The 21,889-nt window shown below is 44.0% G+C and overlaps 1 protein-coding gene across 1 annotated transcript in view; it reads left to right on the top strand.

Moving 5' to 3' along the window:
* LOC138825677 (metal transporter CNNM1) overlaps positions 1 to 21,889 on the top strand; it is a 48,856-nt gene that overhangs the window by 17,938 nt on the left and 9,029 nt on the right. The window contains exons 2-8 of the mRNA XM_070020358.1: positions 4,364 to 4,507; positions 6,045 to 6,185; positions 7,837 to 8,006; positions 10,036 to 10,135; positions 10,540 to 10,587; positions 13,895 to 13,957; positions 21,591 to 21,754. Of these exons, the coding sequence (XP_069876459.1) occupies positions 4,364 to 4,507; positions 6,045 to 6,185; positions 7,837 to 8,006; positions 10,036 to 10,135; positions 10,540 to 10,587; positions 13,895 to 13,957; positions 21,591 to 21,754 (830 nt within the window). The remainder of the gene's footprint in view (positions 1 to 4,363; positions 4,508 to 6,044; positions 6,186 to 7,836; positions 8,007 to 10,035; positions 10,136 to 10,539; positions 10,588 to 13,894; positions 13,958 to 21,590; positions 21,755 to 21,889) is intronic.

Genomic DNA, 21,889 nt, shown 5'->3' on the forward strand with positions numbered 1-21,889 from the left:
CCAACAGTGACTGAGGATCCTAATTTTTTCCACACAATCCCCAACTTTTATTGTTTTCATTTTTATTATAGCCACCCCCAATGAATATGAAGTGGTTTCTCAGTCACATTTTATATGAATTTCTCTCATGATGAGGATGCTTGAGATTAAAAGGTGTTTCATGTATTTGTTGACTAATTATGTGTTTCTCTTGGAGAAATATCTCCTTAAATCCTTTGTCTACCTTTGAGTGTTTTTTTTCATGGGTTGTAATATTTCTTTATATATTCTGGATATAAGTCCTTTATCTGGTGATTTTCAACAATTTTCTTTCTTTCTGTGAGTTGTCTTCACTTTGTTGATAACATCCTTTGATGTATAGATATTTCTAATTTTCATGACATTCAATTTATCTGGTTTTTTTCCCTTTGATTGGTTGTATCTGTGCTGTCCTAGCTAAAAAACCATTGCCTATTCTAAGGTCAAAATTTTTATTTCTGTGTTTTCTTCTGCAAGTTTTTTTTTTTAATCACTCTATGCTTGCATTTAGATTTGTAGGTCCATTTTTAGATCCTTTTTTATATGATGTAATCCAACTTCATCCTTCTGCATCTAGCTGTCTCACTAGCACCCAGGAGTTATTAAGTTCATAAAGTTAAGAATTTTATATGTACATTGAATGAATTGTATACTACGTGTGTGTGTGTATGTGTGTGTGTGTGTGTGTGTGTGTGTATGTGTGTGTGTGTGTGTGTGTACACATGTGCGCGCACGCGCTAATACTGGGGATTGAATTCAAGGCCTAGGAGCTGTCCCTTAGCTTTTTCACTAAAGATGTGCACTCTACCACTTTAGCTACAGCTCTCCTTTCAGATTTTTCCTGGTCAGAGATAAGAAGAGTCTCTTGAATTTGTCTGCCCAGACTGGCTTTGAACCACAGTCCTCAGATCTCAGCCTCCTAAGTAGCTAGGGTATTATAGGTGTGAGCCACCAGTGCCTCAGTTTTACCATTCTGTGATTGAGATTGGAAGCTATCACAGTTAGACAAATCTGAAGATTCTTGTCTCCAATTAACCAGCAAAAAGCCACAAGTGTAGGTGTGGGTCAAGTAGCCTGCTAACTTCAATTGTAAAAGTCAAGTAAGAGTGCAAAGCTCTGAGTTCAAGCCCTAGTACTGGCGCGCGCGCGCACACACACACACACACACACACAAGTGCACTGATTATGAAATATTTCTAGATAAATTACATAGAACATTGTCTTATATTGAATATTATATAAACACCTTAAAGCTGTTGCTTTATATAGCCTCAGACTGACTATATAAAGTATTAAATAGTTGTGCTTTTTCATGTGGAAGTTACAGTACTCTGCATAACAGCAAAACCTGTTACTTTAGTCTTATCATATGTACTAATCATTAATGGAGGGAGAATGTGACTATGGTATGTGTTTTCTGGACTCCATATTACAAAAAGAAACATCCAACTATTGAATACAAAACATTGAAGAACTCCTTTTCCCAAGTTCTTATTGAAGAACTCCCTTTCCCAAGTTCTTCTGTTGTATTAGTCATTTGTTTTATCATCTGCTAGCACATGTTACCAGAAAACTGAGAACAGGTGGCATAAGCTTAAGAAAAATGTGTTGGAAATTTAAAACAAACCAAAAAAACCCATTAAATTGTACACATTGCAACAATTAACATAATCTAATTTAAGCTAGGACTTCAGTCCAATTGGGGAGGATGTGATCATTTTTTTAAGGATAATTTTAGAACCACTGGTGCAGGGCTTAAATTTTAATTTCAAACAATAGTATTCAATCAAAATACAAGGTTTGGGGGAGGAAGGAATTGAAGTCAGGACCTCATGCTTGCTATGATGTCATTTGAGTCGTGCCCCTAGTCCTTTTAGATTTTAATAAGGTTTTTTTTTCAGATTTTTATGTTTTTGCCTGGGTGTGCCTCAGACCACAATCCTCCTACCTTTATCTTCTATGTAGCTGGACTTACAGGTGTGTGCCTCCATACACCTATAATTTTAAAAAAACACTTCTAATACCCCTTTTAATATCAATCATACCAACTATGAGTTTTTATTTTCTGCTAAGTTTAGTTTATCAGGTCCTTATTAGCTGTCTGCTATATGAAGGAGCCCATTTTAGTATGTAATCCTTGGGATCTCATGATCTAAGGAAGAAACCAACCTGTCCAGTATAGAGTACCTACAAGGAGTAGGTGGTAAATTGTGATAAATGCTCTTAGGGAGTTATCAAAAGCTGAGGACCACCAGGTAAAGGGGGTGGGAGTTGATTCCAGTTCTGAATGGGGCCAATCTAGGAGAGTTTTTTGGAGGAACTGATACCTGAACTGAAACTGAAGGTTGGCCACAGTGCAAGCTAAGACTCAGAATGGCATTTGGGGAAAACTGAGGCAGTGGCAGGAACGTAGAATACAGACCTCTGAGGGGATGTAGCAGGGCATGCAGTTATACAGACAAGGAAGAGAGATGTTGTGCAACCTTGAGTCTAACAAATGACTGAGTTGGGACTCAGTTCTGCAGGCATTAGGGAGCTGGGGTAGAGGGTTTGGGGACAGGGCCTTGACATGACCGGATGAGTATAGAAACAGGACAAAGACACAGCTGAAAGTGTGAAGAAATGCTATGTGATTTTTTTAAGTCATCTTTCCAAGTTCAGTTCAAACTCCCAAAGGGTAGCTACATGGTGAAATTTTAATAGTTAATTATGCATCTGGCAGATTGACTGTCCCTTGTGTGGGCTACTTTTAACAATGGCCAAGAAAAGCTGATGAAGCATGGACTTCCTTTGTTTTCTTCTTTTGGCAAGAAAAGCATCTGAGTCAGTACTCCAGATTTCTCCTGAAATGTCTCATAACCAAGAAAAAGATTTGCATTTCAGAGATAGGGCTGGGAAATTTTCTATACTGCAGAGAAAACACACTGACATGAAGCAAGGCAATTATATTAGACTTCAGGTCATAGGTTAGGACTAACAACAGTCACCAGGTTTCACCCACCATCCAGCTATGTCTGTTGTAGGCTGTGCAACTTTGGGTGTGTATCTTCACCAAGCCATTCCTCTGTTCTTTCATCTGTAAATAGAGGTAAAAATAGTACTTGCCTCTGGAGTTGCTGCATAAGAAGTAAATAAATCAACACATGTAAAGTGCTCCAGATAGTGCCTGGTACATAGAGCTCAGTCAATGTGAACAGTTATTATTAGGTTGTTAGGCAGTACAATGTCCTCTCTTCCCAGTGCTACAAGAAAGACCACTCAAGAAAAGTCTTCATTTGGACCTAGTGTTGGAACACTAGGAGGCAGCACAGGAAAGGGTCTTCTGGCTGCTCACAAAGTAAGCCACACCAGAAAGTAGGTATCATAAGCTGTCTGCATCAAGTAAGTCCAGCCCCTCATGCAAATGAAGGATTGTGTTGGCACCAATCACAGCAGAGTCCTTAAAACCACTCATGGCAGTCCCTTATGCAAATGAAGGCTTGTGTTTGACCAGTTTCAGGCCTACTACTAGGCCACCAAGGGAAGGAAGTGCTCCCCTACTGGCTTGGGCAGAAGGGGCTGCGGTCTTTTAGAGTTCATCCAGGCTCATGGTGGCAAAAGCCCTGTGTTTGTCAGGGCAGTGCCTTCTGGAGCCAGAGTCATGCTTTGGGTTCAGAGTGTTTTTAGATGCTGGCAGTCCAGCTGAGGACTGTCCATCTGCCTCACTGGGACTGTCAGTCCTTCACTCAAAGTGGGCAGGGCCTGGGAAAGAGCCAAGCAGTTGGCATTTAGAGAATGAACTCTCCACAGCCCCCAACATGTCAGCATGAAGGAAAAATAAACTTCCAACAGGTGCTTCCAATAAAAGCTTATCATTAACCTGAGCAATGCCCCCGTGGCCCAGGTATAGGTAGATTTCCTGCCACCTGTTTCAAATGGACTGAAATCTCACACTGTACTCTGTAAATAGCACACTTTAGGTGTCCATTAATGTTATGAAATACAAGCATCACATCATGATGCTGCAGTCAACAATAGACTGCCTATATCATGATTATACCATATGATTATTCTGCCTAGGGTTGTGGCAGCCATCTTAGTTTACATAGTTACAGTCTAGGGTGTTCAAATAGCCATGTGAACAACAGTGTATCTGAGAACCTGCTGTATCATTAAGCAATACACAATCATATAAAGTGTAAGGTTTGCATTTATTCAGGCTTGCATGTGAATTTCAGAGTTTTAGGTGGTCCTAGAATGAGTTTAGTCGTTGTACCAGCCAAACAGAAGCTTTTATCATCTTGTCACAAGGGAAAACCTTTTAATGATCCCAGATGGATCACAATGGTTTCATTTGCTTTTCCAGGAAAATCTCACCTGGCCATTGTGCAGCGTGTGAATAATGAAGGAGAAGGGGACCCCTTCTATGAGGTGATGGGCATTGTCACACTGGAAGACATCATAGAGGAGATCATCAAGTCGGAGATCCTGGATGAAACTGACCTCTACAGTAAGTGCGAAGCCTTGGCTGTTCCACAGTCATCTGACTTCCCCCTTAGAGTCTCAACGTGACTTTGTTTGGTACACAGTGTGAAAGGCTGCCAGAGAAAGCCCCACATGCTGATGTGTACCAGCCACCTCTGCCCTGTGATGCCACAGCATGATATCCTACATCAAATCACCCTGAGTCACTGGGAACATACTAGCCAAGTGTTCTCAGAAGGAATCTTCCAGAAACAGAGCCAAGACCAGGAAAAGGAGATCTACTGGCTTTTGGATGGAAAGGGGACTAAATAAAACACTGGGTTCCCCAAGTTGGGGGGCGGGCAGGGAGCAGAGGCTTTTCTACCCTTGTTTCTGCCCCATGTTTCTCCTGTGTATCTCTGCTGGATGCAGACTTCAGCTCCCCTTAAAACTACTCACACTGAAGGGTCCTTGAACAAGGGAGATGGCCGGACATTGCCCTCACCCCACCCAAGCCAAAACCATCAATGTGCCATCTTGCATATAGCTCTTTTCCCTCCCACCTTTCAGCAAACCCTCCGAGTTTCTCAAATTTTCAAATTTCAAGTTTCAACCCAAACCCCTGGACCAAGCCCTTGCCTGGCTCCTATTACTGTTTCCTGCTCTCTTTCCCCTCATCTCCATTGCCTCTCAGGAGCAACCTGAACTTCTCTCTGCAGACAGTGGTGCTTGGGCCACTGAGCCTTTTCAAAGCATTGTTTTCCAAATTCACAAATGCATGTTCTCTGCCTGGAAGGAGATTCCCAGAAGTATTTCATCTGAATTTCATCTTCTGGGACAGCCATTCCTTTCAGTTAAAAGTCCTTAGTTTACTAGTTTACTAGAAGCAACCTTTCAGAAATTGGTTCCTGGTAGCCAAAAGCTTTGATACCCTAAGACAGAAAAAACAAAAACAAACAGAAAAAACTCCGCCATCCCTTTGCACCAAGAAGGAACCAAACTTAAAGGTAGGCGAGGCCTTGACAAAAACTAGCAGGCCTTTGAACAACCTTAATGTTCCAAACATCCACTGTTAAAATCAAAGGAATGCCAGGCAATTGTGGCTCATGCATGTAATCCTAGCTACTCAGAAGGCTGAAAAAATCTCAGTTCATAGGAAAGGAAAGTCTGTGAGACTCTTATCTCCAATTAAGCACCATCAAGCCAGAAGTGGCTCAAGTGGTAGAGCACTAGCTTTGAGCAAAAATGCTCAGGGACAGCACTCATGCTTTGAGCTCCAGGACTGGCGCGCACGTGCGCACACATACACAGACACAGACACACAGACACACAGACACACACACACACATCAGTGGAATGATAAAGATGTTAAGTGACAGTCTTATGGGGGAAAGGAAGGGGACATGTAGGCAAACATGTCATACAAGTCAAAAGATTACTCACTGGTGAGAATAGAAGACATGGTTCCTAGCCCTCTCTTTGTTACACATGTACTGAAGTGAGCCATTTTCCATGGGAAAACATCCAAGCCCAGCAAAAATGATTCTGAGATGGCTTGCAATCTGTCTCCTGTGACACTGCAGCTGACAATCGGAAGAAACAGAGGGTCCCACACCGGGAGAGGAAGCGGCATGACTTCTCCCTGTTCAAGCTTTCCGACTCGGAGATGAGAGTAAAGATCTCCCCGCAGCTTCTGTTGGCCACACACCGCTTCATGGCCACAGGTAAGGCCTCCCTCACCCCCCTCCAGTCTCCACTGGCACCAGGCCCCATTCATATTATATCTTCCAACCCCATTCTAACATCTGGCTGGCACTGAGAATCACTGTTCCAAGCAGAACCTTCTGTTGGGTAACAGGATGAGAGCACACCACATACTACCATAATGAGCCTCAGGTTTATTGTCTTCACTAGAAGTGAGTACAACTCCACTCTTTCTACTGCTTGAGGAAAGAGCTAAAGAAACCACTGCTGTAATTTACCCCTACCTGCTTCCCTGCTGGAGTCCAAGATCATCCTCTCTCCTACAGTTCAAGTTCAGGTCCCAAAGCATCGTCCTATGCACTGACAAGACCCTGAGGTAGAGGCCTGTAAACCACATGTTCTTTAAATAAAAAAGTGGACTATGAAAGTGGGGCACCAGTGGCTCATGCCTATAATCATAGATACTCAGGAGGCTGAGATCTGAGGATCATGATTGAAAGCTTTGCCCTGGCAGGAGAGTTCATGAGATTCCTGTCTCTAATAAATTACCAAAAAAAAGACAGAGATGAAGCTTTGGCTTAAGTGGTAGAGCCTTAGCCTTAAGCAAAAAAGTTCAGGGACAGCACCCAGACCCTGAGTTCAAGCCCTGGAACTGGCAAAAAAAAAAAAAAAGGTAGATTATGAGTCTTAAGGACTTAGAAAAGAAGATGAGAGACCTTACATTCTTTAAGAAAAAAGTAGAGTTTGTATTTCAACTCTCTGACCCACTTGTCCATGCCCAATTAATGTGTTGACCCAGAGTGATCTTATTTATCACGTTCAATAGTTAATAAAATGCAACATATTTATTGAGTGTGTAATGGGTACTAATTAGTTCTTTTCCAGGAGCTAATAAAAATGTAAGCCATTTGAAGGTAGGACCTCCTTAGAGTTGTCAACATGTGATTTAATTATGAATGTAGATTTCTTTTTTATTTTCAATTGATGTTTTCGTTTTGTGGGGCTAGGATCTCATTTAGTAGCCCAGGCTAGTCTGCCTCAGCCTCCCATATACTGGAATTAAAGCCACCATGCCAGACTCAGGTTTCTGCGAACCAATGGCTAATTTCCAGCGCAAAGCACCTGTATCTGTTTAATATAATTATGTAAGCATTATTATATGAATACCTATTAATTCATAAATGTTGATACAGTGAGACTTCACATTATTGAAACTTACCATTTCGCTAATTAACTGCCTCCACTAACCTTGGATTTTAGACATATCCCGTGCAAATAAGCTGGATCCAATTCTCTGTATTTCAGTCTGTTGTACTGTTAAAATCTTTGCTGTCTACATGACTTAGTTATCTATGCCCAACTTTAAATATAATCAGAGAGAAAATTAGTACAAAAAGGGAGAGTTCCAAAATGGTGGCCAGTTCTCCTGAGATGTGAATGAACATGGACACATCCTCAGAGGGCAGGGAAAGGCCCTGAGATGCCTATTTGGGTTTAAAATTTCCTCATCCCAGGGGGAGGCAGAAGCCCCTCCCAGCCTGGTGCCAAGGAGCATGCAAAGGTACATTCTAGATGTCCTCAGCTGCTCCCCCTCTCCCCCTTCCCAGCTGCTGCTGTGGGATGAACAGGTCTGAGAGGTGCTGATTCCTGCTGCCTCCCTCTGTCCTCTAGAAGTGGAGCCCTTTAAGTCACTGTACCTTTCGGAGAAGATCCTGCTTCGGCTTCTGAAACATCCCAATGTGATCCAGGAGCTGAAGTTTGATGAGAGGAACAAAAAGGCCCCGGAACACTACCTCTACCAGCGCAACCGCCCTGTGGACTACTTTGTGCTGCTTCTGCAGGTGAGTGGTGGAGTCAGAGAACCTGGGCACCAAGAGGGCATCTCCCACATAAACCGGAAGTGGTTGCTTCCCTCGGTGCCTGGTGCCAAGATTCTGGCTTCCTTGGCAGTTGGGGGAGAGGGGAACAAGGCCAGTTGTGTGGCTCACAGGAAGAGCCTGGGCATGGAAGGCTGGTGTCCTGAGAGCCTCTTTGATGGCTGAGAGTCTGACCATTCAGCCATTTGGGTTAGGGTGAGAGACTAACTCCCTAGTAAAGCAATTCTTTTTCTGAACTCCCAAAAGCACTGTCCTGTGGATACCTGATAGCTCAGCTGTTTATTCCCTGAAGTAGGCCTGTCCACCACCACCTAAACTTTAGATCCTTCTTGCTCAAGGCCTCCTCTGTGAAGCTGAACTCTCACCTTCTCAGTCATCTTCACTGGTCCTTGGAGACAGGTGAAATATATTCATTATCTGTTTCACTATATCTCCCTGCTTCCACAGACTAGGAAGAGAGACAGTGGTTGCAAGAAAGAGTTCCCTGTAAGGACTTCCTCAAGTCCTCAAGACCTTAAGTGTCAGATGCACACTGGCATACCATCATGAATAAGATCCATCCCTGACTCCTTGTCTCTTCCCAGCAGAATCTTCCTGCCCCTAAATGCACTGATGTTTCTGAGAACTTGATGAGGCTCATATTAACTTAGAAATGGCCTCTTTGTTCCATTCCACCCCAGCCTCTCCTGTCCAACACCACATACCTCCTTCCAAATAGCCTCAGTGAAATGCTCAGCCTCTCCAAAATCAAAGTCACCTTCCTCACTGCTAGAAATTGAGATGGGTTCTGTGCTACCCTCGATATAATGTAATGAACCCATGCAGTCCTTCATCTTATGCTTAATAAAATTTGGGGGGGAAACACCTTAGTTTTCAAATAAAATCTGAAAGGAATAAAGTATAGTTGAAATGCATAGTCTCAGAAATTGTAAAGATTTGTCTTTAAAAATCCCAATGTTGCCGGGCGCTGGTGGCTCACGCCTGTAATCCTAGCTACTCAGGAGGCTGAGATCTGAGGATCACGGTTCAAAGCCAGCCCGGGCAAGAGAGACTGTGAGACTCCTATCTCCAATAAACCACCAGAAAACCGGAAGTGGCGCTGTAGCTCAAGTGGTAGAGCGCTTGCCTTGAGCTGAAGAGCTGAGGGACAGCGCCCAAGCCCAGAGTTCAAGCCCCACGACCGACCAAAAAAAAAAAAAAAATCCCAATGTTGCTATTTCCCAACTCAGTTTGACCAAATGATTCTTCTGAGCCTCAAAGTTGATACATCTGTAAACTGGTGGTAAACATTACAGATCCCATGGGCTCCTAGGGCTGACCGAATGCAAGTCAACACAGTGCATCTGATAGTGTCAGAACCATCTACTCACACTGGACATTACATGCAGCTAATGTGCTCACATTAGCTGTCACTATAGGAATCCAGCAAGCTCCATCAGAGATTGGATTCTATCTCAACAACATTTGGAAATGGACTGATCTCCGACTGTGATGGTGGAGTAGTGTATGAGGCTCTGTATGTTCTAGAAGAATCATTACTGTGTTCAAGGAACACTTGGTTGTTTATAACTAAATGGTGCTTTAGGAAAATGAAAAAATGAATTTGCTACAGGGCTGGGGATTTAGTTGAAATGATAGAGCACTCTACTAATATCTGTTAGGCTCTGAATTCAATCTCAGTACAAAACAAAAACAAAAAACTCTTACTTCTTAGCCAAGTGTAGTAGTGCATGCATTATGACCCCAGCACTCAGGAAGCCGAGGTAAGAGGATGAAAAGTTCTAGCCCAGCTTGGGCTACATAACAAGATCCTGTCTCAAAAAATAAAGTTGAAAATACTCCTTGTGAATACATATCTAAAACAGGACTCACATTGTTTGCTCTGTGATCAAAATGTGAATCTATGTGTTACACAAGTAAAAGTGCTTAGGTACTAGTTAATAATAGACCTGGAAGTGCTCACGTAGCCTTGGTATGCTGCTTCTGTCTGCAGGGTAAAGTGGAGGTAGAGGTCGGTAAGGAAGGCCTTCGCTTCGAGAATGGAGCCTTTACCTACTATGGAGTACCAGCCATCATGACCACTGCTTGCTCAGGTATTCCTGTTCCCAAGCCATCGCTTATCGGGAAAGCAGAGGATCTCAGGAAAAGCATCTGGGCTCAAATCGTAACTCTTCTTTTAACCTCTGTTACGGACCCTGGACAAGCCATTAAACTTCCTTGGCTTTAGTTTCTGCCTCTGTTAAATGGCTATAACTATCACTTTAGATGAGGAAAAGTGTAAGTTGGGAAAAGCAAATCACATTGTCTATTGTTAGGGGTAATGAATGTATTTTCCAGTCTGAAGGGACAAGTTACTTAGCTTTCCCCTTTGACTTCCTGCATTTTATAGGGATCACTGGTACTAGTGGGAGGGGGGGCGGGGAGGGAGTGTAGAGTGGAAGTAGAGAGATTTTTGAATTGTCTCTGAAACCAACCCACTGCATCCCTCTGTCTTTAGATAATGATGTACGGAAGGTCGGAAGTCTGGCTGGATCCTCCGTCTTTCGTATGTATCTTTCAAACCCCTTCCTTGTCCTCCCCACCATGGTCCTGCCTCAGCCCTGTCTGGGGGTCTGAACCCACACACTTTGAACCTGGGCTGGGCTAACTCAAATGCTGGCAGCCTCTCTGTAATGCCCTGCCAGGAACACTGCCTCCTCCCAGGTACCCACAGACCTTGGGGGCTTAGGTTCTGTGCGTCTGGAATGTTTGCTGTGTCTGCTTTGCTTCTGCACAGGTGATGAATGTGGAGGGAGGGAGGGCATCGAGGTATGAGTGCAGGCGCCATTAATTGCCACCTTCCAGGGAATGCAGGCAAGTGATGTGTGTGCTCTTTCCTTCTCAGCAGTAGTAACTCATCATTGGCCTTTACCTAAAAACGCTGCTGTGCCATTATTGTACCTGTGGTGGTGTCCTCAGGTAGCCGTGATGATGAGGAGGTTGGGGATGGAAGTGGGAGGTTGCTACAGTCTGTAGCACGGCCCTTGCTTGCTACCTCTCAGCTGGGGATGGGATGTGTGTCAGCTGCCCATGCATGCTGCTGGTGCGGACTGGCACAGGGCTAATGGCTGGCTTGATCTGGCCCTCTGTGCTATTCCTTCTTGCTGTTCTCTGTGTAGAGTTATTGTGCTTGTTTTTTAGAGGGCATGACATTCATGGTGATCTAAGTGTGATACACAGAGAATTATTTCTCTACATCTTCTTTTTGATTCACTGGTCTGAATTTTGCATTGCTTGCAGCAGTTAGTGTTGACAAGTAACCACTTTAATACCACGCAGGCTAGGTATTTCCTCTCCTCATAAAGTGCTCTTACACAGGGCTTTAGATTGGGATTTGTCAGTGGATTCCAGAACAGGATGTCAGAGTTCCTAGGATATAACAACCTAGATGCCATTTTAGAATGATAACAAGTACATTATTTGCACCAAGCCATCCAGGAAGCCGAGGACTTACCTAGGGACATCCCTGTGTGCACACAGCGTAGGGAATATATATTTTAGATGGAATGCAATTGCTATTTGGAAATAGTGAAACAGTTACTGCATGAATTCCCTTCCTAACCCAGTAGGTGACTGAGATGAAGGCTAAGTACCTGCCACATCCACAGGATTATAGAACTTAAGTTGAAGGAGATCTTGTAAAATTAAACAAACAAACAAACAACCATGGTATCCAGGGACACATATATAAGCCAACAACGCTTAGCAAGGTTGCTGCACAAAGCACAGATTTTCTATATGAGAACACTGGATGAGTGAGGGCCAGGCTCCAGGGCAGAGTAAACCTTATTCCCAAAAAGAGATTTCGGTACCACCCATCATGTTAGGATCTGCTCTTGGATGTGCTGGCCCCAACTTAGCTCTTGGAGAAGGAAAAAAGAGGTGGAACTCTGAGAAATAAAGGGCTTTTCAGGCTCCCTAGCCCACCCATGTTAGAGGTCCTTCTTTCTTTAAAATAATAATAATAATAATAACGAGGAAGAGGAGGAACAGGAGGAGGAGGAAAATGTTTTCTAGATTCCTCTTTTCCTTTCTTGCTACTTCTAGTTCTTTCTGACAAACTCCTTCACTTAAAGCTGAAGCCAGTAGTTCACACCTATAAGCCTAGTTCCTTGGGAGGAGGCCAGCATAGGCAAAAATGATTGTAAATCCCTTCCTAACTGAAAGCTGGATAAAGTAGTACAAGCCTATTATCCTAGCTTCATGGGATCCATAAATAGGTAGTCCATGACAGACAAAACTCTATCTCAAAAATAACCAGGGCAAAAAAGGGCTAGAGGCTCAGCTCAGTGGTACAGCTCTAGCCCAGCAAGTGAAGCCATAACTTCAAAGTCTGTTTTGACCACACACACACACACACACACACACACACACACACACACACACACACACACACACACGCCTTCAGTTTTATCAAAAAGACAGGAGTGAACTTTCAGTACTCATCTCTCCTTTAAAACTGGTTAACTAAAGGTAAACATTCAACTGTCTTTCCTTCTCCACAGTTCTGAGCATTAACAAATGTCCAGGAGGAGCAGGTGCCTAAGAGTTGTGCAGTGAGGAGAGAACAAATCTCCCCTATTTGATGATATACACATTTAGTTGAAGAACAACTAGATTCTTCTCAACACTGTGGGGTGTCTAATAAGATAAGCCTACTCAAATATTCATTAACTTCTCATGTCAGAATCAATGCTTACAAAGCTCCCCTCTTGCACTTCCTAGCATAGATAGGTAATTTCAGAGACAAGTCTTGTAGTACAGAAGAGAAACGAACAGGAGCTCCTAATTTAGCATGCCTTTACCTCCGTTCAGTTCCTTGGGAGAGCTGGGAATAACCAGATAGGGTGGATACAGATTCCCATGAGAAACACCACTGGGTCAAGATCAGGACAGGAAGAGGCCTGTGTAGTTGCTAGACACTCCTACACACACACACACACACACACACACACATTCCCAAGTGATCACACACACACACACACACACATACACACCATTCCCAAGTGATAACCAGCACCATATTCAACTCTGTGGGGAAAGGAAAAGAGAGCAAAGGGAATAAGGAGAGATGCCTCAAAGTATTTCTACTTCCTACGAAGTGACTGTGATTTAACTCATCCAATTAATTCACATTAAAGCTATGGGCTTGCTGCTGTAGCTTTGTTCGCATCCTCTGGCAACGCACTTTCTCACCAGCACTGGGGACCACAGGAAGAGCACTTAGGAGTCCTGAGCAGGATCCAGCTTCCTTGAGGATAGGCCTGGCAGGAGCATGCACTTGGCTTTTGAGCCTCTGAGGACCTGCCATTAAGTAGGAGTCACAGGCAGCTGGGAGAGCCCGGTGTGAACACGGTGCCGTGCTAGAACAGGTGGAGCATGTCAGAGAAGGCTGCTTCCCTGCTCTCCACTGGGGTGCTGCCTCTGCTACTCATTGATTATTCTAGAATACCTTCAGCTAGAATACCTTCAGCAAGATCCATTTGCTTGTTTTATTTTGTCTTTCCGGAGAGTGACATTATAAGCAGATATGACTCTCACATTTTCAAAGGCAAGGTTCTTTTTTTTTTTTTTTTTTGCAGAAAAATGTGAAGCTGTGAAGATCCAGGAACAGACTGTCTCACTACTTCGCTTCTCTCTCTCTCTCTCTCTCTCTGTCTCTGTCTCTGTCTCTCTCTCTCTCTCTCTCTGTCTCTCTCTCTCTCTCTCTGTCTCTCTCTCTCTCTCTCTGTCTCTCTCTCTCTCTCTCTCTCCCCCCCTTTGGTGTGTATCTTCCTTCACTACTCATATACCTTTGGTCCTTGACTCTCTAGTGCCCATCTCTGTGTCTCGTACCTTCGCCTTCAGCAGAGGGGACTCTCTGGCAGGCTCCCCAGGTAAACATGCATGGCCGTCTCAGGTCTCTATAGATCCACTGGGGTTTTCTAGAAGTCTCTGGCCTTTCACGGTCCTGTATAAGAACTAGTCTCTCCCAACAGCCACTTACATCATCACTTAGACAGAGTGCATTGCACAAATGACACTCATTTGCATACACTGCAGTTGCCAGCTGGTTGCAATTGGCATTGCTGGCTGCTTCAGCCCCATTATGACTTTGTTGTTGGGATGGATCTGGGTTGTGAATGGACACATGGTGGTGGCGGGGGGCGGGGGGTCAGAGATTGTATGTCTTTTCTCACTATTTGATTGAAGAGTAGAGGAATAAGGACTAGGAAGAATAATGGAACACTGTATTTTATTCCTACCTTTCTCTTCTCCCTTTCCCTCTCTGATCTCTGCCTTTAACTAAGTACTGTCTTTTCTCGGTAATATACTATGTGATGGTCATATTCCCTTGTCACTAGTCATACAAAGGACACTAGGTAAAAATATCAGAGCAACTTTTCATTAGGTTTAACCTCTCATGTTAATTAAAGAAAAATTGCTAATTTTCTTTTTAATCAAGTAACATCACAGAGCTACACAGCAACTGCACCCATGCATTGCAACTGAGTAATTAAATAGCCGTTTATATTATTTTCATCTCTAGAGGTAGGTCTCTTAGGCCTGTCGAGCAAGTAATGACCAACGCAGGAATGTGTTTGTGCAATTGCCCTACAGTTAGAACATACTTCAATTTTCTATAACACCTGCACAGTGTCCCTTATTCCTGAGAGTCCCACTATACCCTCAGACACCAAGAATCAAATTTGGTCTCACTGTCTGGAGAGCAGACCCTCAGTATTAGAAAGGCTCTGTCTAGAGACCCGGAAGCACTCAGATCTGCAGCTTCACAAGTATTTATGTTGACTTGTCTCCTCCCAATCACATTTTTTTTCACTAAAAAAACAGTCTCACTCCCATGTTTATTTGCATAAGACAAATTAGCCACCTTCTCAAATTTCACCAGTTTTCTCTCTCAACTTGATGGTCATTTCCCACCAACAAACAAAGCTTCCCTTGCCTTGTAAGAGCTCCTGCTGGCTACAGAACTGGCAAGGCATGTAGAGTGCCAGGTGGGTGCCCTCACCAGCTCAATGGTCTGTTCCTGCGTGCCAGCAAAAATGTAGAAATAACATCATGGACCTTTCAGTAAATCCTGAAGAAGTCTTGGAGAAGGCCCAAAGTGTGCTGTGAATGTTCCATAGAAAGGAAACATACCTTTTTTAATTTTTTTTCAACCAAAAGGATCAAAGTTGAATGAACCAGATAACCCAGTTAATTGTCACTTTCCCACTTAAAGAAGGTTAATTTTAGTTCACCAGTAATTATGGGAAACTTCATGGCAGCTCAGTGTCAGACAGAGATTGAAGTGACTCATTCTTGCTGTGTAATCCCTCAACCCAAGAGAGGCTGAGATTTCTATTCCATCTCTGGCTGATACCAGAGCCCCTGAGAGCTCTTTCAGCCTTCCCCCCATTTTCCATGACTGTGGGTGTTCAGCCCAATAGCAAGCCCAACAATAAAGAAGCAAGAACAAAGCCAGCCTTTTCCTGCCCTGCAGGGTATAGCAGAGATGGATACAGCAGGGGAAATGGGAGGTAGAGAGCCTTTCTTCTCCTTTGCCTCTTTCCTCCTCTTCTATTTGGCTGGCCTCTATTTACAGACAAACACCCACTAGGATGCTGATCCTAGGGGGTAGGTGACATCCATAGGACCTACATTATGGTACTGTTCCTGCCTCTCTGTCCCATTTTACCATAGAAAAAGTATTAGACGACTGGAATTCTGTAGCAGAAAACTATAGGCACCTCTGGACCCCTGTTTAATTTCTGATCCATAAACTTATGAACATATAAAATCTTGACCTCATCTTAACAAAGGGGAAAAAGAAAAGCCATAGAAATTAATAAGAGTTTTAAGTTTAAAAAAAATTCAATGTTAATTTTATTTGATCCTTACAGCCACTTTCGGAAATGGGCAGAAATCCTGTTGGTAAATAACAAGTAAGGGGTCAGTGTTGGGTATGTAATAAGTAGGTAGAAGAATGAGGACTGGAATCCAAGTCTGTTAGGTCCTGACTTCCTTCTATTGCCGGGGACCTCGCTGTTCCTCTACGTGTATGCATTTTGCACCCCCTAGAGGGGGTGCTAAAGTTGCTAATATGTTGCTAATGAATACTAATGAATATGTTGCTCATACTGGATTAAGACTGCAAAAACCAGAGGTCCATGCATCAAATATTGCAAAAATATTGAGCATCTGATTACAAATCATTACCTATAGGCATTTCTTTCCATTGGAGCATTTGCGTGAAGTCAGAGTTGCTAAGTGGCTTGTGGATTACCTCCAAAGGGTGGTAAAATTAGCCAGCTTTGGAGCTGCTTTAATTTACAAATGAAACTTTTGTTAGCTCACACCTGTATAATCTTGGCTACTCCAAAGGCTGAGATCTGAGAGTTGCAGTTCAAAGCCAGACCAAGCAAGAAAGTCCAGGAGATTCTTTTTTTTTTTTTTGGGGTCCAGTCGTGGGGCCAGAACTCTGGGCCTGGGTGCTGTCCCTCAGCTCTTCAGCTCAAGGCTAGCACTCTACCACTTGAGCCACAGTGCCACTTCCGGCTTTTTTCTCATGTAGTGCTGAGGAATCGAACCCAGGGCCTCGAGCATGCAAGGCAAGTGCTCTACCACTGAGCCACCTTCCCAGCCCCGAGACCAGGAGATTCTTATCTCCAAAAAACCAATCAACAAAAGCTGGAAGTGTATCTGTGGCTCAAGTAATAGAGTACCAGCCTTGAGCAAAAAAGCTAAAGGAAAGTGTCCAGGCCTTGAGTTCCTAGTATCAGTACAGAAAAAAAGGGAGGGACGGAGGGAGGGAGGAAGGAAGGGAGAAAACTTAGCCCCACTGATTAGCCCCCCTGCCATTAGCATTCTCTCTTCTGCATGCATTCCTGTTTTCTTCTCCAAATACCAGAGATAATGTTGGGTTCCCCAGGATGATCCGTCCATATCCACAAGAACACGGAGGCAGGAGAACCCAAGGGCTCTTTCAGTGCTCAATTGTCCAACCAAAATGTGCATTGAGATTTTTTAAAAAAGAAAAGAAAGATGGTATTTTCTCAAAGAACATACTAGGAGTCCCTAAAAATAACCTTTCTACTTCTAATGTCTATGAAATGTGGAAAATAGAAATATTCCTTTGGGTTGTCTCTTGTGTGATAAAAATTTGGGACCCATTAAAACTTGGAGCGAGTTCATCTGGGATCCTAATGGATGGCTAGCTTGCAGAGTTCACATTGAATTTTGACACAGGGCTGCCCTTTGGTATTTGGTTATCTGAGGATGAATACTATCAAAGACGGATGAATTTTAATAATTCTACTTTGTACTCCTACAGGCCTGTGTAATTGAACTCTCCATCTAATTTGGAAAAATGTAGCCATGTCCCTCATCTTAACTGATGCTCAAAAAGATGTAGACAGACAAGCCATTGGGCCTTCCTTTTCCACACATCCCCAGCTCCCAAAGAGTAGTATGGCATTATTCATCTTGGATATCTTGGGTAATGGTTCCTGGATGGGGTGTAAAGGCTCCCTAGATAAAAGTGTCACAAGTAAAGCAAGAGTCCATATCTGTATGAAAATGTGGGGGATGCTGCCTATTAGTACAGAGAAAAGAATTCCTTTCAGTCACCATTGCAGTGTGAAGTCCTTTCCCACACACTCTTTCTCCTCCAAATTTCACCCCAGTGTCTTCTTCATCTAAGCTTAATAACCAAGCTGCCAGGACACATCTCTCAGAGACTGACCACACCATGGCCATAGGAATGCTTTTCCATATTACTTGGCTCCAGAGAAGGAAATCCTCCTTCCTAACACTCAGTCACAACCAGAGCCAACTTAAAGGTAGAAGGCAAGAGCAGGAGTGGGCCAAGGATGTGTGGACCCTTGGCTTACCTCCCGTTAACAGTCCTGTGGCCAGTCTTTAATCTGTCTTTTCCTTGCATTGTACTTAGGACATTCCTTGGTGCTTCACTCCCCCGCAAGTGGTGCCTCTGTACGCTTAGGAAATGGCAGAGGGATTTATACAACTTGAACTACTTTGCCTGCTGTTAGGACACTCGTCTGTTACTGATTTCTTCTTCTTCTTTATTTTTTTATTAAGAGCATTTCCATTTCCAGTCCCCTTGCTCGGAAACTCTGAATGCATGTGCACAATTACCAAAATGCCAATTCATCAGCATTCCCACCTATTGAGAAATGTCAGGCTCTGGGGCACGAGATTCATCTTAACCAACACTCAGATGAGCCCGTCACAAAATAAGGTTTCCTTTTTCTTTGAAAAATTGCTTTTCTAGTCCTGACCTTCATAAGACAAATGGATCTTTTGGTGCTGAAAATCCTTTGGGATTTTGAAAAAAACCTCAACAGTGTATCAAAACAAAAAAAAAAAACAAAAAACCTGTTTCTCCTCCCAACCCAACTGTAATGTAGCTTGTGGTTGACCTGTGAATCTCTGAGTAACAGCAGGGTGACTGTTTCTGGTGCCTGTGGAGACTGAGAGCTGTATGAGCAACTGGGGTGTAGTTATTGCCTCTGTTTCCAACAAGTCATGGAGGTGATTTGCTATGTGCATGGGAGGAATTTAGTAGATGTGATCTAGCTCTGTTTCCTTGTCCTCTTCCCACATATCTCTTGGATTGGGACCTCAGAGATGAATGTGGAATCGTGGGTGTGGAGTAGATGAAGCCTGTGTCCAGCCAGGCAGACTGGAGGACGGTCAAGATATGGCAGTGCTTTCTCCAGGCAACTGAAGCCACAGGCCTTGCTCACATCCTGTCCCTGGGTAATGTGCAAACCGAATGGAGGCCAGCACCCACTGGGACAAGGTGTGATTTTCCAGGCCTGTTTGTATACCAGAGGAGCTGCTTTCCTGCAAGACTGCCTGCTTATTTCCCCAACAATTAGCCTGGAAGAGAGAGTGCTGACCTTCCCAGCTGCCTACCACCTTGCCTAGCCACAAATGAGTCTAGCCAAGCCAGAACTCATCAATTATTCAAGGGAGCAAGACCAGCATTGAAATGTAACGTTTTCTTTTTAATACTGTTATCTTGGGTTTACTCCAGTACTATAGAAAACTAATTTGCGTTTTTAAGTTTTTGATTCTGGCAGCTGGATGAAAATAGACTGCAGTGGTCCTCTTTATGCACATTTTCCCCTTCCAGGGTCGAGTTACCCATTATCAACTGAGGTCTATAAATTAGTGATGAAGAATACCAGAACTAAGCAATTCACAAGTTTTAAATAACTTTTTTATAATGGAGGCCATCAGTACTTTTATTTTTATTTTTTATTCTTTGGGTCCAGTCGTGGGGCCTGAACTCTGGGCCTGGGCGCTGTCCCTGAGCTCTTCAGCTCAAGGTTAGCACTCTACCACTTGAGCCACAGCTCCACTTCCGGCTTTTTTCTTTTTGCTTATGTGGTGCTGAGGAATCGAACCCAGGGCCTCAGGCATGCAAGGCAAGTGCTCTACCACTGAGCTACCTTCCCAGCCCCTTAAATAATTTGTATTATAATATATTGCTGTAGTTATTCTATGGAATTGGTTAGTAAATAGGAATAAATGCTAATCACTTAGTGTATGCAATTTAGAAGTTAAATTATCATAGGGGAAAAATGTAACATGAATAGGGTTTGGTACTGTTGGTAATTTCAGGCCTCTAGTCTAAGTCTGGAAATGTGTATACAGAGAGAGAGACAGAGAGACAGAGGGAGGAGAGGGAGAGGTAGGAGAATTGCTGCATAAGATTATTGTGGGGAGACCAGATGTGGCCCAGGTAATGTGATGGTTACTGATCTTTGTTAGAAGGACATAAGATAGAGGAGCTCATTGTGCTGAAGGCGGAGACAAAGGACTGATGTGGTGTGGAGAGTGTGGCAGGAGTCTCTCGGTGGAGGTCTCTCTGATTTCTGAAGTAATGTAGCAACATGTAAATAATGACACTTACTGAGAACAGGAAGATGGAGTTAGAATCCTTAATTCTATAATCATACCAAAGCCCTGATTATTACTGTTCTAATGAGAAAATATCACAGTCTTTCTGCTCACTGGTGTGGAAGACAGTAAGATCTTGGCATGGAAACAACAGATCAGCAACTGGCATGACTCACTCCAAAGAGGGGCTGATATAATATTTTGATTGACAGTACCACTATCTCAAGAGACAGAATTAAATCATCCTATCCTCAGAGAGCAAGGACCAGAATCTATGAAGAGTTTTATTCTTCATTTGAGCCCCCTCAACTAAATCTGTGTTCTGAGAAGCTGGCATCCTTCTGGCCCCCTTTTCTGGAAGAACTGCTTAGTGGTGACAGTTGGGAAATAAAAGCACTGGGGACGGGACGGGGCGGGGGGGGGGATGGGACTTTGCGTTTGCATTGTCATTAGTGTGGTTTCATGTTGAAATAACAGTAGGATCACCTTTAGTGCCCTCTCTTCTATTGATCCTGGGGAAGATAGTTCACAGAGTCCATTTTGAAATCAAATAACAGGCCTTCCAGAATTTTCTCTCCCCTCGCTCCCAAATTAAAATGTAAAAAGAATGAGACTGGATATTTGGGTCTTGGACAGAAAACGTGTCCATTGCTCCGGTCCTTCCATAGGCCTATGTAAGAGCAAACTCCATCTTTCCCCACATTTGAAAGACCCAATGGGGCCCTGAGTCCTTCCCCTAGCGGTGAGACAGGCAGTTTACAGGACCAGAGGGCTGTGTATACCCAGAGCCCTTGTTCTTCCTTCTGGACCACATTTCAGATCCCCCAAATCTTGGGATTTCCCACCCAAACAGCTCTGAAGATAATGGTGCAGAGTCCTGGTCCTAGGTCCAGGTCCATAGCCTATTGTCTGGCACAAAACTCCAAGTAATTGAACCTGAACTTCCACGTTGCTACAACCAGTCACGTTGTTAACAATTTATTCCTGTGATTTATAATGTGATTATGACTGGTGGGTCTCAGACCCTTTCTGTGTGACTGGGACAAGTGGGTGGTCTTGAGGGCAAACCTGAGGCCTTGGCCTCTCTAAAATAAGGTTTGATGTGAGATTGTGTTCAATAGCCCACTGCAGTGGAGTCTCACTGTCTGGGTGGTTTGCCATGCAAAGGGCACTGGCCTTATGTATTCGGGAGCCCCCTGCCTGTAACGGGAAGATGAGGACCAAGAAATGCATCCCACTACCTCTGCCCACTGTCTGGGGGGGGTCTGGGAACAAGCACCCCACCTCCTCCCTTGGAGAAGTCACAGGGTTTAGTATTTGCTCCTTGCAGGACTTAACACCAGCACTCAGCTTATTCCTAGCCTCTGGTGGGAAAGGGCAGGCTCCCCTCCATCCCCCAGTGCTGGTGTTGCTGCTGTTGCTGCTCCTGGAGCACCTCAGTCAAAGTATCTCTCTCTCTCTCTCTCTCTCTCTCTCTCTCTCTCTCTCTCTCTCTCTCTCTCTCTCTCTCTCTCTCTCTCATCCTTCCATCCCTTCTCTTTCCTCCCCACCCATCACTCCTTGTCTTTCGATCCTCTCCCCCTTCCTCACCATCTGCAGTAAACCGGTCCCCTTCTCGCTGCAGCGGGTTGAACCGCTCTGAGTCTCCAAACCGAGAGCGCAGTGACTTTGGTGGGAGCAACACCCAGCTGTACAGTAGCAGCAACAACCTCTACACACCCGACTACTCAGTCCACATCCTCAGCGATGTGCAGTTCGTGAAGGTAACTCTCCAGGAGGGCGACCTCCTCCCCACCCCACCCCCATCTCCCAGATAAGGAGTCTACACTCCCTGCACACCACAAGCATCCCATTCAGGTGCTCCAATGCCAGGCAGCAATTGCTGCCGGCTTTATAAA

The sequence above is a fragment of the Dipodomys merriami genome, unplaced genomic scaffold (assembly GCF_024711535.1).
Source record: "Dipodomys merriami isolate MVZ:Mamm:240054 unplaced genomic scaffold, mDipMer1.0.p SCAF_14, whole genome shotgun sequence".
Lineage (NCBI taxonomy): Eukaryota > Metazoa > Chordata > Mammalia > Rodentia > Heteromyidae > Dipodomys > Dipodomys merriami.